The sequence below is a fragment of the Coregonus lavaretus genome, assembly GCF_964263955.1.
Source record: "Coregonus lavaretus genome assembly, contig: HAP1_SCAFFOLD_1464, whole genome shotgun sequence".
Taxonomy (NCBI): domain Eukaryota; kingdom Metazoa; phylum Chordata; class Actinopteri; order Salmoniformes; family Salmonidae; genus Coregonus; species Coregonus lavaretus.
The window spans coordinates 103,766-119,196 of record NW_028160803.1 but is presented as its reverse complement, the minus strand read 5'-3'; the positions used below and the strand labels follow the sequence as shown (position 1 = coordinate 119,196).

The window sequence follows — 15,431 nt, the reverse complement described above, 5'->3', positions numbered from 1 at the left end:
CTCTTATTTTTTTATAAGAAGAAATAGGCTCCAACAAAGCCCTCTTGTTGTTAGTGAGGTCGAATTAAAATGAAGACAATTGTTCAAATGAATTACTTTCAGCACAATTTGCTGTCCACCTCTGTTGGATTATGCCGCATCCGCTCCAAAACTGATGTCTAACCGCTTGCCTTTTTAGTTGACTTTCGTTAACTAGTTTCGTTGCTCCCGCACTAAGTCAATGATTGAAAAAGTGTATGTCTCATGAAATTGTAATACATTTGGTCTCCAGTCTATGGGCTACAGAAAAACCACATAGGCTACTACTCTTTCTACCGTAGTCTGCGCTCCAGCAGGTATATCTCTCTGGTCATTCCCAAAGCCAACACCTCCTTTGGCCGCCATTCCTTCCAGTTCTCTGCTGCCAATGACTGGAACGAATTGCAAAAATCTCTGAAGCTGGAGACTCTTATCTCCCTCAATAACTTTAAGCATCAGTTGTCAGAGCACCTTACCGATCACTGCACCTGTACACAGCCCATCTGAAATTAGCCCACCCAACTACCTCATCACTATATTGTTATTTATTTTGCTCTTTTGCACCCCAGTATCTCTATTTGCACATAATCTCTTGCACATCTAGCATTCCAGTGTTAATACTATTGTAATTATTCTGCACTATAGCCTATTTATTGCCTTACCTCCATAACTTGCTACATTTGCACACACTGTATATATATTTTCTGTTGTATTTCTGACTTTATGTTTTTTTTTACCCCATATGTAACTCTGTGTTGTTTTTATTGCACTACTTTGCTTTATCTTGGCCAGGTCGCAGTTGTAAATGAGAACCTGTTCTCAACTGGCTTACCTGGTTAAATAAAGGTGAAAAAAAAAAAAAAAAAAAAGTTAAATTAATTTAATGGAGCGTTGGTGGAGCGCTGCAGCGCTGCGTCTCTCCAACAGCACCCTGGAGAGGCGCGCTGGGCATGGACAAGCTAAATATTTTGCGCCCTTGCCCTTGGCAAAGTGGGCACTGTTAGTGCTGTTATCATTGCATTTAGGCAGAATAATGTGAGGTGTTATGTGTTGTTGGAGGTACGTCTTGGTGAGTTTAGCTCGGAAAATGCCGCTCTCGTCAAACTGCCGCTCTACCTAAATGGCGGGGCCTAATCATATAATAATTTTTTAGAATCCCCATTAATTCAATAGCATCTCTGTAGGCCTAGTCATAAATATTTGTCATTATTTTGTATAAAAAAATGTATTACCTTTTATTGTGCCATAAACACAACCAGTCATGATGTTTTCATCTGATTGTCAAACAATCACTTCAAAGGGCTCCTTTACTAGGCTACTCGCGCAAATTCATCCATTCGCAACATATTTCCAGCTTCCAAACAGTGGTGAATGGAAAGAGACATCTGTTACACAAAACACCAAAAAGTGTAATGACATTTGGCCATTGTCATTATGCCAGAATTAATGCTTCCACTTCTGTCCGCGCGCCTCGGCCACTCATCTCTGCCTTGGCAAAATATCAGTGTTCTTGTTGAACCGCATTGCATTACATATCACCTGTTTTCAAGTCCATTTGCTCATTTTTCATGCCTCTGACATACCGGACCTTACTGCCTTACTTTCACCACTTCTTATTTTACAACCTTAACAACTTTAAGACAAGCTAGCAACCACACACATCTTTAGGACATTTACTTTTCTAGTTAATGGGACTTGCATCAGCAGTATTGTACAACTTATTTCTGACTTTTTTTATAGTTATTCTTTGGAACACTAATGTAGTTTATAAAGAAAGGCCAATAAGTAAGGCTGGTCTGAGTGGGCAGCTCACTTCATTCAGTAAGCACAGTAAAAACAACACATTGCTTCCTCTTCTATGGTCATAGTTGGAATGTTATGTGCATACGGGAAGTATTCAGACCCCTTGACTTTTTCCACATTTTGTTACATTACAGCCTTATTCTAAAATTGATTAAATCGTTTTTTCCCCTCATCAATCTACACACAATACACAATACTCACAATACTCAATAATATACTTTAGATACTCGAAATTGAGCTCAGGTGCATCCTGTTTCCATTGATCATCCTTGAGATGTTTATACAACTTCATTGGAGTCTACCTGTGGTAAATTCAATTGATTGGACATGATTTGGAAAAGCACACACCTGTCTATATAAGGTCCCACAGTTTAAAGTGCATGTCAGAGCAAAAACCAAGCCATGAGGTCGAAGGAATTGTCCGTAGAGCTCCGAGACAGGATTGTGTCGAGACACAGATCTGGGGAAGGGTACAAAAAATGTCTGCAGCATTGAAGATCCCCAAGAACACAGTGGCCTCCATCATTCTTCAATGGAAGAAGTTTAGAACCAACAAGACTCTTCCTAGAGCAATCGGGGGAGAAGGGCCTTGGTCCGGGAGGTGACCAAGAACCCAATGGTCACTCTGACAGAGCTCCAAAGTTCCTCTGTGGAGATGGGAGAACCTTCCAGAAGGACAACCATCTCTGCAGCACTCCACCAATCAGGCCTTTATGATAGAGAGGCCAGAAGGAAGCCACTCCTCAGTAAAAGGCACATGACAAACCCGCTTGGAGTTTGCCAAAAGGCACCTAAAGGACTCTCAGACCATGAGAAACAAGATTCTCTGATCTGATGAAACCGAGATTGAACTCTTTGGCCTGAATGCCAAGCGTCACGTCTGGATTAAACCATGCACCGCTCATCACCTGGCCAATGCCATCCCTACGGTGAAGCATGGTGGTGGCAGCATCATGCTGTGGGGATGTTTTTCAGCGGCAGGGAATGGGAGACAAGTCAGGATTGAGGGAAAGATGAATGGAGCAAAGTACAGAGAGATCCAGAGCGCACAGGACCTCAGACTGGGGTGAAGGTTCACCTTCCAACAGAACAATGACCCTAAGCACACAGCCAAGACAACACAGGAGTGGTTTTGGGACAAGTCTCTGAATGTCCTTGAGTGGCCCAGCCAGAGCCCGGACTTGAACGCGATAGAACGTTTCTGGAGAGACCTGAAAATAGCTGTGGAGCGACGCTCCCCATCCAACCTGACAGAGCTTGAGCGGATCTGCAGAGAAGAATGGGAGAAACTCCCCAAATACAGCTGTGTCATACCCAAGAAGACTCAAGGCTGTAATCGCTGCCAAAGGCATTTTAACAAAGTACTGAGTAAAGGGTCTGAATACTTATGTAAATGTGATATTTCCATTTTATATTTTTAATACATATGCAAAAATATCTAAAAACCAGTTTTTCCTTTGTGATTATGGGGTATTGTCTGTAGACTGATGAGGGGGAAAAACAATGTTATCCATTTTAGAATAAGGCTGTAACATAGCAAAATGTGGAAACAGTCAAGGGGTCTGAATACTTTCCGAATACACTGTATGTTAGTGTTAACAAACGTTATCAGCATAGCATTATGTCTCTCCTCATCTTGTACTATAAGCCATGTGCGGAATGTCATTCACCTTTATAGCATATGAGCACGTCACAATAATGCAAATTCACCACACCTGCTGAAAAACCTATGCCTGCACTCGTGCAATAATCACCTTCCTGTCTCTCAGCCAATTAGTATAAATCTTGGGACGTATTTATATGTCAACTTATCCCTTGTTCTCTCACTTGCGTGTTACAGCAAAAGTTACCGACAACCAGGGTTGGGTAGGTTACTTTCTTAATGTAATCCGTTACAGTTACTAGTTACCTGTCCAAAATTGTAATCAGTAACGTAACTTTTTGACAAAAAAATAATTGCTTTGCCACATTATTTGTGAGGCATTGGAAGACCTCCCTGGTCTTTGAGCTTTGAAATTCACTGCTCGACTGAGATACCTTACAGATAATTGTACAGAGATGAGGTAATCATTCAAAAATCATGTTAAACACTATTATTGCACACAGATTGAGTCCATGCAACTTATTATGTGACTTGTTAAGCAAATTAGTACTCCTGAACGTATTTAGGATTGCCATAACAAAGGGGTCGAGTACTTATTGACTCAAGGCAGTTGAGCTAATTTGTAAACATTTCGAAAAACATAATTCCACTTTGACATTAAGGGCTATTGTGTGTAGGCCAGTGACAAAAACTGTAATCAATTTTAAATTCAGGCTTTAACACAACAAAATGTGGAAAAAGTCATGGGGTGTGAATACTTTCTGAAGGCACTGTATTTCATTTAATATATATTTCAATGACAGACCAGAGGGTATTTGATGGTCATGACATCACCTTTTTTGTTGACTAAACCAGAACAAAGGCTAGCTTACCTCTTAATTTGTGAACATGTGAACTATAGCCTTCATTAGGCTATTATGCACATGTTCAGGTAAAACATTTGAAAAAACAAAACATAATGTAGACTGAATATGATGTTAATTTGCCTATCATCCTTCAGCTGTTTTATTAAGACCTATAGGTTACATCTATTCTATATACAATGTTATTATCAGTTTATTATTGATCTCTCCACAGGTGGTGAGGATTCTGTGACACCCAACAGATGCCATGCTATCGGCAAAATGATTATCTTCAGGATTAGAAAATACTGTCGTTTCATCGTTCTACTCTGCATCACTGCTATCGTTGTGTTTTATACTGGACAGCTATCCTCCAATTCGCTTGTGGATTTAGTTAAAAATGCCCTTCGGCCACTGGACAGGATCATCTCTCCAAGAAATTGCGGATGTCTCAAATGTATGACACAGCCAGACGATGACCTCTGGTTTCAGAAGCGCTTCATCACATCTTTTAAACCATTTCTGACCAGAGAGTACAAGACACTCTCCAACGATACAAGAACGTGGTGGCTGGTAAATGTTAAATTTTTATTTATTACATCTTATCTTAAAGCAATAAAAGCATTGTCAGTGCACACCCAACACATATTCACATATTCAGTCAGAACTTGAGTCACATGACTTGGACTTGAGTCTGACTCGAGTCACACATTTGAATTACTTGAGACTCGACTTGATATAAAATAAAATAACTTGAGACTCGACTTGGAGCCTCAAGACTCGGGACTCGACTTTGACTTGAGACTGATGACTTGAAATTATCTGGCCTGGTTTTGTAAAGTTTTGTCACTCATTTTGTGGCACAGATTATCTGTGGATTGTTCTCCATGCAGCCAGAAACAGTATCACACTTACAAAAAAGCAGATTGGCTAGTGAAAGGCCCTCTGATCGGCCCTCAATCAACACAGGTCGGGTGAGCTAGAGCACTGAGAAGTTTTTTGGGGTTGCGAGTGTGAAACTGAATGAATGAGAGGTTGTAAGGCTTTTTAAATGATGACCTCATGAAAGCAGCAGAAAACTGGAGTGGCTACCATTTATATATTTTAATACGCTACATATTTAATAGGCTACAAATCATTTACCATTTTGTATTTTGTGTTTATACCTTTGCTTATTTGATCCGGTCACTTAGGCCTACGGCATTGCACCAAATTCTTGTTCAAAAAGCATCTAATCTGTGCTTCAGAACCAAAAAGTTGCACGTCTTGACTGTTGACCAATGACCAGTCATCAGCATTGGCATGCAAAAGCGGGCACACTTTTCCAGATTAGTGACCAGCGAGCACTTGTTTAATTTTCTCCAGTTTTCTTGGCAAAAACAGAGTAGCCTACTTACATCCTTAAAATATTTTACTGCAGTGGGCTGAATCAGGGTCACACAGAGTATTTCTTGGTTGTTGAAAAGAAAAGTATACACCTCAACTACATCGATTATGGTCTTAGAAAAAGAAGACACCTGTACCATGTCAGATATAGAGTTGAAATGTATTCAATTTTGAGTTTGCATTGCAATATGACACTTTATATACATCACAGAAGACTGAAATATATCAAAACCAGATTTTCGGCGTAAAAATAATAATAATGTTGATTAATTATGAAATTATGAAAAGTATTAATAACATTCCACTCATGAGGCCACTAGAGGGTGATTTGGTCATTTGACTGCAGGAAAGGGGGGAGGGAAATGAGTCTACTGACGCACCCGTGTATCAATCTAAGTAACATAATAAAAAACATACCCATCAAAATCCCTCAATTTAAGCTAGAGATATGGGTTGCGTCTCAATCTACCGCCTCCACCTATGTCGGCCTTCTGCATCTGCGGTGGAAGGTGGCCGAGCTACAGTGGTGTTTGTCAGACCATGAGACATCCCAAAAATCGGTCTTCTCACGAAAACGTCTGTAGCGTCCAAACGGTTTGGCCCACTCTATGGAGACTCTCACGAACACGATGGTGATCTCCGTTTTGCTCTACGACCCCCTCAAGTGTCACGGGACTCGTCTGAAGGCAACCCATGTAAACGAATGGAAGTATGGAGGTAGTGTTCTGCCAACAAAAATAAGGAGTTAAATATGTGTCCAAAAAACCCAAAATATTTCCTGAGCATTATTATATCTGCTAGCTATAGGACAGACACGTCAAAACCTTCTTCCTTATGATTTCTTTTTGGACTGTATTTTTTTACCATTTATGAATGCGTCATTCAATGTGTTTCTATGGGCTATAGTAGTAAAGGCCAAATTCTATATTTTATCAAATAATTTTAAAGAAAATAGAGCATTGAGACAGTAACTGAAAGGTTGCTTGTTCGAATCCCTGAGCCGGCAAACTTGAAAAATCTGCCCCCAAAACAACTGCTTCCTGGGCGCCGATGACGTCGATTAATGCAGCCCCCCGCACCTCTCTGATTCAGAGTGGTTGGGTTAAATGTGGAAGACATATTTTGGTTGAACGCATTCCCCTTTCCCAATAGGCTACCTGGTGATTTCACTTTCATATTTCAGATCGGCCTAGCTTGGGTGGGTTAAAATTATATACCTCAGTGGTGGTACTGGCTATATTTCTAAAGATAGCTGTAACATCAAACTACCTTCAATATTTATGGGATGAAAATGTAACATATTCTGGCAAATTATTACGATAGTTGTGAGGAAGAAAAACGCTACAGACAGATCCTGCTTGCTCTGGACTCCAGAGAAGTGACAATGTGACATGATATCCCAAATTGATATTGACCGCTAACATAAACTACTTTCAGCTCAAAATGCAGGTGTAAATTGCATTTATTTCTGTATCTTGCGTTTTGAAAATGCATCACCGTTTATGGCTTTAATGACAGCCCACTGGGCACACACTGGTTGAATAGACGTTGAGTTGATGTTTGTGCCCAGTGGGAGTTTACATTTGCGTAGCGATTGTGCATGCGTGCATGTGCATGCGCGGGGGTCACAAGCTTTGAACCACTCCTTTTTAAGGATTGCGGGTCGAAAAGTTAGAAAACCACTGAGCTAGCGAACATATTTCTGATTTGCTGTACAGCTGTAGGATCGGGTGCAGCGCAAACGTCAAATTGTAGGGAGAGAGGATTGACATAAATAAAAATGCAGTTCCAAAACATTTTGGTGATCAAGAATATGAACCGTTTACTTTGCAAGCTCAGTAGCAATGGGGCATCAAGCAACAATTACTAGCATAGGCCTACTGGTCATTTGGTATGGCAAAATGGCTTGAAATGTATCATTTACTTATGAAACTTGCTTTTGGAATTTGTTGTTAAAATGGATTATTACATAATCAAAATGTGTTGTAGACAAAATAATGAAGAGGGCTGTCTGGTTCCTCAATAAATAGACAAAGATTTGTAGTTGAACGAGATTGCCTCTATCGATTATTTTTACTTGACTTGAGACTTGTGACTCGACTTGTCCTTAGAATGCACGTCTTGGACATGACTCGAGACTCGACCGGTTCTACTTGGGACTCGACTTGAGACTTGGACCTTGTGACTTGCTTGTGATTCGAATAATAGTGACTTAGTCCCACCTCTGGCAATCGCTCCAGAAACTACCTTAAACTTCTGTCAAACTGTACGCAGAGACATAAAAATTGTATCCACTAGTTCATCTGACCCTCACACTATCCCTTTAAGAATCTCCAATAGTTTACTGTGGTTGCGTGTTTTTTTAATTTGAGTATTTTGGTGTTTATATGAGGGAGTTTTATTCAGAATTAACTATTTTATTTGATGTTTTTAGGCTGCAATATAAGCGTGGTCACTGACAACTGATTAACGGTTTGCTATTGTAGTCACCAATAACCTCAGTGTAAAGAGCAGGTGGCTCTGGAGTCAACACTTTAGTGTGAGGGTTTCCTCAGATGTTATGGTGTGTAATTTGCATTAGGCTGCTTTTAGTGTCAGTATTTATTGTGTATTCATTGCTGTTTTATGTATTGACTGGTGCAATTAAATAACCAGAAATTGCAGAAAGAACATAACAAAGCCAAATTTAGCGAGGTGGTGGAGAAGCTGTTCCAGGTCATCCCTGAGGCTGACCTCTACATGGACGCGGGCCCTGAGCGCTGTAGGACCTGTGCTGTAGTGGGGAACTCTGGGAACCTCAAGGGCTCCCACTACGGAGCCCTCATCGACTCCAGTGATGTCATCATAAGGTAGGCCAACTGAGAGGGTGTACCATTTGTCCCTCCTACCTCAGTGTGCACTTGTTCACTTGCACGTGGTTGTTCCCACGGGGGGGGGGGGGGGTATGAAAAAATAAATAATGTATCCACTCACTAACTGTAAGTCGCTCTGGATAAGAGCGTCCGCTAAATGACTAAAAATGTAAAACTGTTTAAAAAATGTTGTTCAATGCTTTTAGATTTGTGGGAAGTAGTGAATGAGATCACACTCCACGAGAAAGTAGCAAACATTCCATAGCTGCATGTGGCAGTTAATCACCAACCTTGGCTTTTATACCTGTTCAGACAACACACTCCAGGTGGCAGTATATGCACCCTTTCAGTTTGTAGACCACTGCGCCACTCGGGAGAGTCAACACTTTAGTGTTGCATAGCAGTGCTAGCTGTGCCACTAGAGATCCTGGTTCGATTCCAGGCTCTGTCGTAGCTGGCCGTGACCGGGAGACCCATGGGGCGGCGCACAATTGGCCCAGGGTAGGGGAGGGAATGGCTGGCAGGGATGTAGCTCAGATGGTAGAGCATGGTGTTTGCAACGCCAGGGTTGTTGGTTCGATTCCCATGGGGGGCTTTTTCATACTGAAAAAAAAAATAATGTATGCACTCACTAACTGTAAGTCGCTCTGTGTAAGAGCGTCTGCTAAAATAAATGACTAAAAAATTGAATAAGAAGAAATCAACTACTTTAAAATAGCGATAGCCCTCAATGGCCTTTACCATGGTGTCACAGAAGACAGTATGGTAAAGATCTGCCTTTATCCAACTTAATGATTTAATGTCATCTATGTAGGCCTATATTGGTTTGGTTTTGTGTGTTAATTTTTTTGTCTTGGTGGTATGAATGACTATGTGTTTTGAATTAAAGTGTTTTGGAATATAATGGCAGTCGTGATATGGATTTTCTGTGTTATCCAGAATGAACAAGGCTCCTACCTCTGGTTATGAGCAGGATGTTGGCAGCCGGACCACGCATCACATCATGTACCCAGAGAGTGCCATAGATCTGGACAACACCACTAGTCTCGTGCTTTTCCCTTTCAAGACTCTGGACCTTCAGTGGCTACCCGGCGCCATCACCAATGGATCTCACATCACTTTGTGAGTAACCACTCTCCTTTTGATTAGTCCACCAGTCTGTTACACAATTTTTCTAAGATCACATAGCAACTCTGGATAAAATGTAGGTCTAATTTTATTCAACAGCTCACGTACACGTCTTAGAGCGAAGATAAAGGCGAACAAAGATTTGGTGAGTCACATTGTTGATCATGATCATTTATTATGGTTATAATACATCTACAGTCAATGATAAATTCATGATATTGTTATATCTTGGATAGTAGGTAATTGAGGATGTTTGTTAGTTAGGAATGGGCTAATCTCGGTTAACCCTAAAATCTTGCGTAATTTGGTCAGATGCTCAATTAAATTCCGGGTGAGACATGTTAGAAATTGTGATAACACGATTTGCAAAGTCTCGTAAACGGACACTCACAGCCAAAGCCCCCCCCCCCCTCCCCCTTCTGATAATTTCACTTGTGTTTATCATCCGTGTTGGCACACGCAAAGCAGTGAAAGAGTGTCAACATGGAATTGTGCAGAGTATGTTTACATGCACACAATACTACAATTATTGGGAATACTCATAATAAAGATGCATTATAAAGGTTTTGTATAATTTCAGCAAGTAGTTTTGAAAGTAGCGCCCACGAGCCAAAATGGCTCCCTGAAAATTGTGCGTCATCCATTTCTGCAATTATATATATTTTTTTATATTTTTTAATATGTACAATATGCTACAAATTTGTAAGTGCTTAAGATCCCGTTCAACCTCTTTAATATAATAGTTCAATTAAAAAGTTTACATGCTTTACCAAAAGAACATTGTCTCTTACAATCCGGTTTACATGATGGGAGCCGAATATATTGATAAAAGTAACCTTTGTCTGAGAGAGATTTACATGGTTATCAAAATGTCACGCCAGGGTAAGCCTACACAAAACACAGCCCTTATGTCACGATCGTTGACGGATGAAGCGGACCAAGGCGCAGCGTGATAAGCGTACATACTTTATTTGTACTGAACACACGAACAAAACAACAAAAGAACGATACGTGAAGTCCTAGGTTATACACACAAACCTTACGAATCAAGATCCCACCCCGACTAGTGCCAAACAGGCTGCCTAAGTATGGTCCCCAATCAGAGACAACGAGATACAGCTGCCTCTGATTGGGAACCACCCTGGCCAACATAGATCTAATCGATCTAGAACATCAACATAGAAAATATAACACAGAAACTACACACCCTGGCTCAACATTTCAGAGTCCCCAGAGCCAGGGCGTGACACCTTATTTTAATTGTTTCTAAAATCCCCTATGGGAAAAATGAATGGTGGAAAAATGATTGGAACCATTTCCCTGCTTGACCACTAGGTTTTATGGGTATTATGACACCTCCACTGTGGGGCTCTATTGTGAATTTGTGAATTTTTACTAGGATCCCCATTAGCTAACGCCGCAACGTTAGGTAATCTTCCTAGGGTCCAACACCAATTAATAATACATTACAAACAATTACAAATTAAGACTTTACAAACATTTAACAAGTAGACTATACAGACAAATACCTGACAGGTAACACATTTTACATTCAGTTGATGCTTTCTATTTCCTGTCCAGTCATATGGTCTATTTTTTTCTTGAAGGTGGATTTACTTTTTGCCTGAGAAATATAGATTGGTAAAGAGTTCCATTCAGCTATGGCTCTATATAAAACTGCAGATTTAAGGCGATTTGTCCTTGGCTTGGGTTGTCTTAGATGCCCTGAATTTACCTGTCTGGTTTGGTGGTTATGCGTGTTGCTAGTATGTACTAACTGGTCTGAAAAACACTGTGTTTTTTGACAAATATAACATTCCTACAGACAATCAGAAGACTAGATAGTAATTTGTTTTCAACGTGAAGCCATGAGAGATTCTGATGCATTTGGATAATATTCATATGGATAGAGCAATGAAGAGTTAATCTGGCAGCCCTGTTTTGAGCGATTTTTAGATTTTTTATATATTTCTTTGCTGCAGATGACCATATACAGTGGGGGAAAAAAATATTTAGTCAGCCACCAATTGTGCAAGTTCTCCCACTTAAAAAGATGAGAGAGGCCTGTAATTTTCATCATAGGTACACGTCAACTATGACAGACAAAATGAGGAATAAAAATCCAGAAAATCACATTGTAGGAATTTTAATGAATTTATTTGCAAATTATGGTGGAAAATAAGTATTTGGTCACCTACAAACAAGCAAGATTTCTGGCTCTCACAGACCTGTAACTTCTTCTTTAAGAGGCTCCTCTGTCCTCCACTCGTTACCTGTATTAATGGCACCTGTTTGAACTTGTTATCAGTATAAAAGACACCTGTCCACAACCTCAAACAGTCACACTCCAAACTCCACTATGGCCAAGACCAAAGAGCTGTCAAAGGACACCAGAAACAAAATTGTAGACCTGCACCAGGCTGGGAAGACTGAATCTGCAATAGGTAAGCAGCTTGGTTTGAAGAAATCAACTGTGGGAGCAATTATTAGGAAATGGAAGACATACAAGACCACTGATAATCTCCCTCGATCTGGGGCTCCACGCAAGATCTCACCCCGTGGGGTCAAAATGATCACAAGAACGGTGAGCAAAAATTCCAGAACCACACGGGGGGACCTAGTGAATGACCTGCAGAGAGCTGGGACCAAAGTAACAAAGCCTACCATCAGTAACACACTACGCCGCCAGGGACTCAAATCCTGCAGTGTCAGACGTGTCCCCCTGCTTAAGCCAGTACATGTCCAGGCCTGTCTGAAGTTTGCTAGAGTGCATTTGGATGATCCAGAAGAGGATTGGGAGAATGTCATATGGTCAGATGAAACCAAAATATAACTTTTTGGTAAAACTTCAACTCGTCGTGTTTGGAGGACAAAGAATGCTGAGTTGCATCCAAAGAACACCATACCTACTGTGAAGCATGGGGGTGGAAACATCATGCTTTGGGGCTGTTTTTCTGCAAAGGGACCAGGACGACTGATCCGTGTAAAGGAAAGAATGAATGGGGCCATGTATCGTGAAATTTTGAGTGAAAACCTCCTTCCATCAGCAAGGGCATTGAAGATGAAACGTGGCTGGGTCTTTCAGCATGACAATGATACCAAACACACCGCCCGGGCAACGAAGGAGTGGCTTCGTAAGTAGCATTTCAAGGTCCTGGAGTGGCCTAGCCAGTCTCCAGATCTCAACCCCATAGAAAATCTTTGGAGGGAGTTGAAAGTCTGTGTTGCCCAGCGACAGCCCCAAAACATCACTGCTCTAGAGGAGATCTGCATGGAGGAATGGGCCAAAAAAACAGCAACAGTGTGTGAAAACCTTGTGAAGACTTACAGAAAACGTTTGACCTGTGTCATTGCCAACAAAGGGTATATAACAAAGTATTGAGAAACTTTTGTTATTGACCAAATACTTATTTTCCACCATAATTTGCAAATAAATTCATAAAAAATCCTACAATGTAATTTTCAGGAAATTTTTTTTTCTCATTTTGTCTGATTTTTTTTCTCATTTTTTCTCATTTTTTTCTACACGTCATAGTTGACGTGTACCTATGATGAAAATTACAGGCCTCTCTCATCTTTTTAAGTGGGAGAACTTGCACAATTGGTGGCTGATAAATACTTTTTTTCCCCACTGTAACTGGACAGTACTCTAGGTGTGATAGGACCAGGGATTGAATCACCTGATTCAGAGTGCTAGATGTTACATACTCTGAACATTTTCTTGGTTGTATGCCCATTATTATTGGAGTGAGGATTTTGAACGTAGTCCGGTTTTATTGTTCAACCTTTTCTAAAATAAAATTGAATTTCTTTCTTATTGCATCGAAAGTAGATCCACAAACTCGACACAATTCAAGCACCTTGGATGGGGTCATTGGCAACATATATATTTTTTGGAGACCGTTGGGCCATGTTTGTTTAATGAAAATTCTATAGGAGAAGGGGCCCATCAGTACAGATGTAGGATTTGATTTTATTTAACCTTTATTTTATTTATTTTTATTTAACCAGGCAAGTCAATTAAGAACTAATTATTATTTACAATGACGGCCTAGCAAGAGGCAAAATGCCTCCTGTGGGGACGGGGTCTAGAATTAAACATTTAAATGTAGGACAAATCACACATCACGAAAAAGAGAAATCACAACACGACATAAAGAGAGACCTAAGACAACAACACAGAATGACAATACAGCATGACAACACAATATTTGATCAACCTTTTGTTTGAGAATCTTCCTGCGCCGCAGGAAAAGCAAACTTGTAATGTATTAGAAGCTTAAAAAACATGTAAAACGTATCAACCCCTCCAAAAATGTCCATTTAATTACTATCCACATAATAATTCACATTTCCTGTTGCTGCAGGATTATTTTCCTGCTGTGAGAAACTGGTCAAATTAAGAACCTACATCTGACGTTGACTACTGCACACACAAGACAGCTTTACGCTTCAAATCCCTGTCCCCAGTTTGAGCATCACTTTAGCCCAATCCTGATACATCCAAATAACCAGTGACGAAAAACCCAAGTACCGGAACTACTGCTGCTCGTTACCATAGTCTTTCTTGACAGATCTACAGTACCATTTATGTTTACGTAGTCCGTCCATGAGAGACTAGGTATGGGCAGAGTAATATGTTTAAATAAATACATAATTACAAAAACGTAACATCATAAATGGCTCTGGGTATGGGCGGTGTCCTAACAAAGGAGGCGGTGATGTCAGAAAGAATTAGGATTAAAACAGATCTGCTAACCCTAAAGGCAAATCTGGCTACGAGTCATGATCTGGCTCATACATGTATTTTGAGACAGCATCAGAACGGGAGTGTACTAACAGTGTATCGTGACATCTTTTCTCAGACACTATCTAAGTGAGTTCTCAAAATTGGATGTATCACAATAGTCATCATTTCTATTTTTCTAATTAAATCATGTTGTTTATGTATAATATGTTTCATGCAGGTATTGGTTCTGAATCCTGTGTTCATGAAATATGTTCATGAAGTCTGGCTTGACTATTACGGCAAATACCCCTCAACCGGATTCATGGCTTTGATATTAGCCCTACACATTTGTGACGAGGTAAGAGATTATACCTATCAACACACATCAAGTTCAAGTTTATTTGTCATATGCGAAGGAGACACATGGTGTATTTAGCAATACAAAAACATGCTCTGCTAGGAATGGTACTTTCTCAACTCACTACAAGACACACTGTATACTACACCACACGATGCATCTAGAAGAACAACACTAACACCCTAATCATGTAGGCCTATAGGCTGCATACACAATATACCACATTACCATACATAAAACCTAATGTAAACACTGTTATAAAATTAATTCTCTAAACACTTAATTCCAATGCAGGTGAATGTGTATGGATTTGGGAAAGACGGAAATGGGAACTGGCACCACTACTGGGAAACACTAACCAATAAAAAGCTAAAGACTGGAAATCACCCTGGAGACTATGAGTACAACGTCACCAGGAAGCTCTCAGAAATACACAAACTAGAGATATATAAGGGATGGTGATAATTAATCCAGATTATTAACAGGATTTGCTTCAGCAGTCACTTTAAATATTGCACCATATTTCTGACTTTTTATTCTTTAGAGCACTACTCCTCTTACACCGTTTAAGATAGAAATGGCATTCAAACTTTTTAAAATGTGTAGATCGGTCTGGATTAAGTTGCTTTTGATAACATCTATACTTTTTAAACATTTTGACCTTCTAAAAAAACTCATCCACTTTTATGGGATTTCTTCAAAATTCTAAAGC

The 15,431-nt window shown here is 40.1% G+C and overlaps 1 protein-coding gene across 1 annotated transcript; it reads left to right on the top strand.

Annotated features, from left to right (window-relative positions):
• Positions 1–4,504: 4,504 nt before the first annotated feature.
• Positions 4,505–15,181, top strand: LOC311121436 (CMP-N-acetylneuraminate-beta-galactosamide-alpha-2,3-sialyltransferase 1-like; the record flags this gene model as incomplete). The annotated part of the gene is made up of 6 exons (XM_084195925.1): positions 4,505–4,839; positions 8,308–8,501; positions 9,444–9,626; positions 9,732–9,777; positions 14,600–14,719; positions 15,014–15,181. The coding sequence occupies exons 1-6, from the start codon at positions 4,549–4,551 to the stop codon at positions 15,179–15,181; spliced, it is 1,002 nt and encodes a 333-aa protein (XP_084052051.1). The 5' UTR covers positions 4,505–4,548.
• Positions 15,182–15,431: the final 250 nt, after the last annotated feature.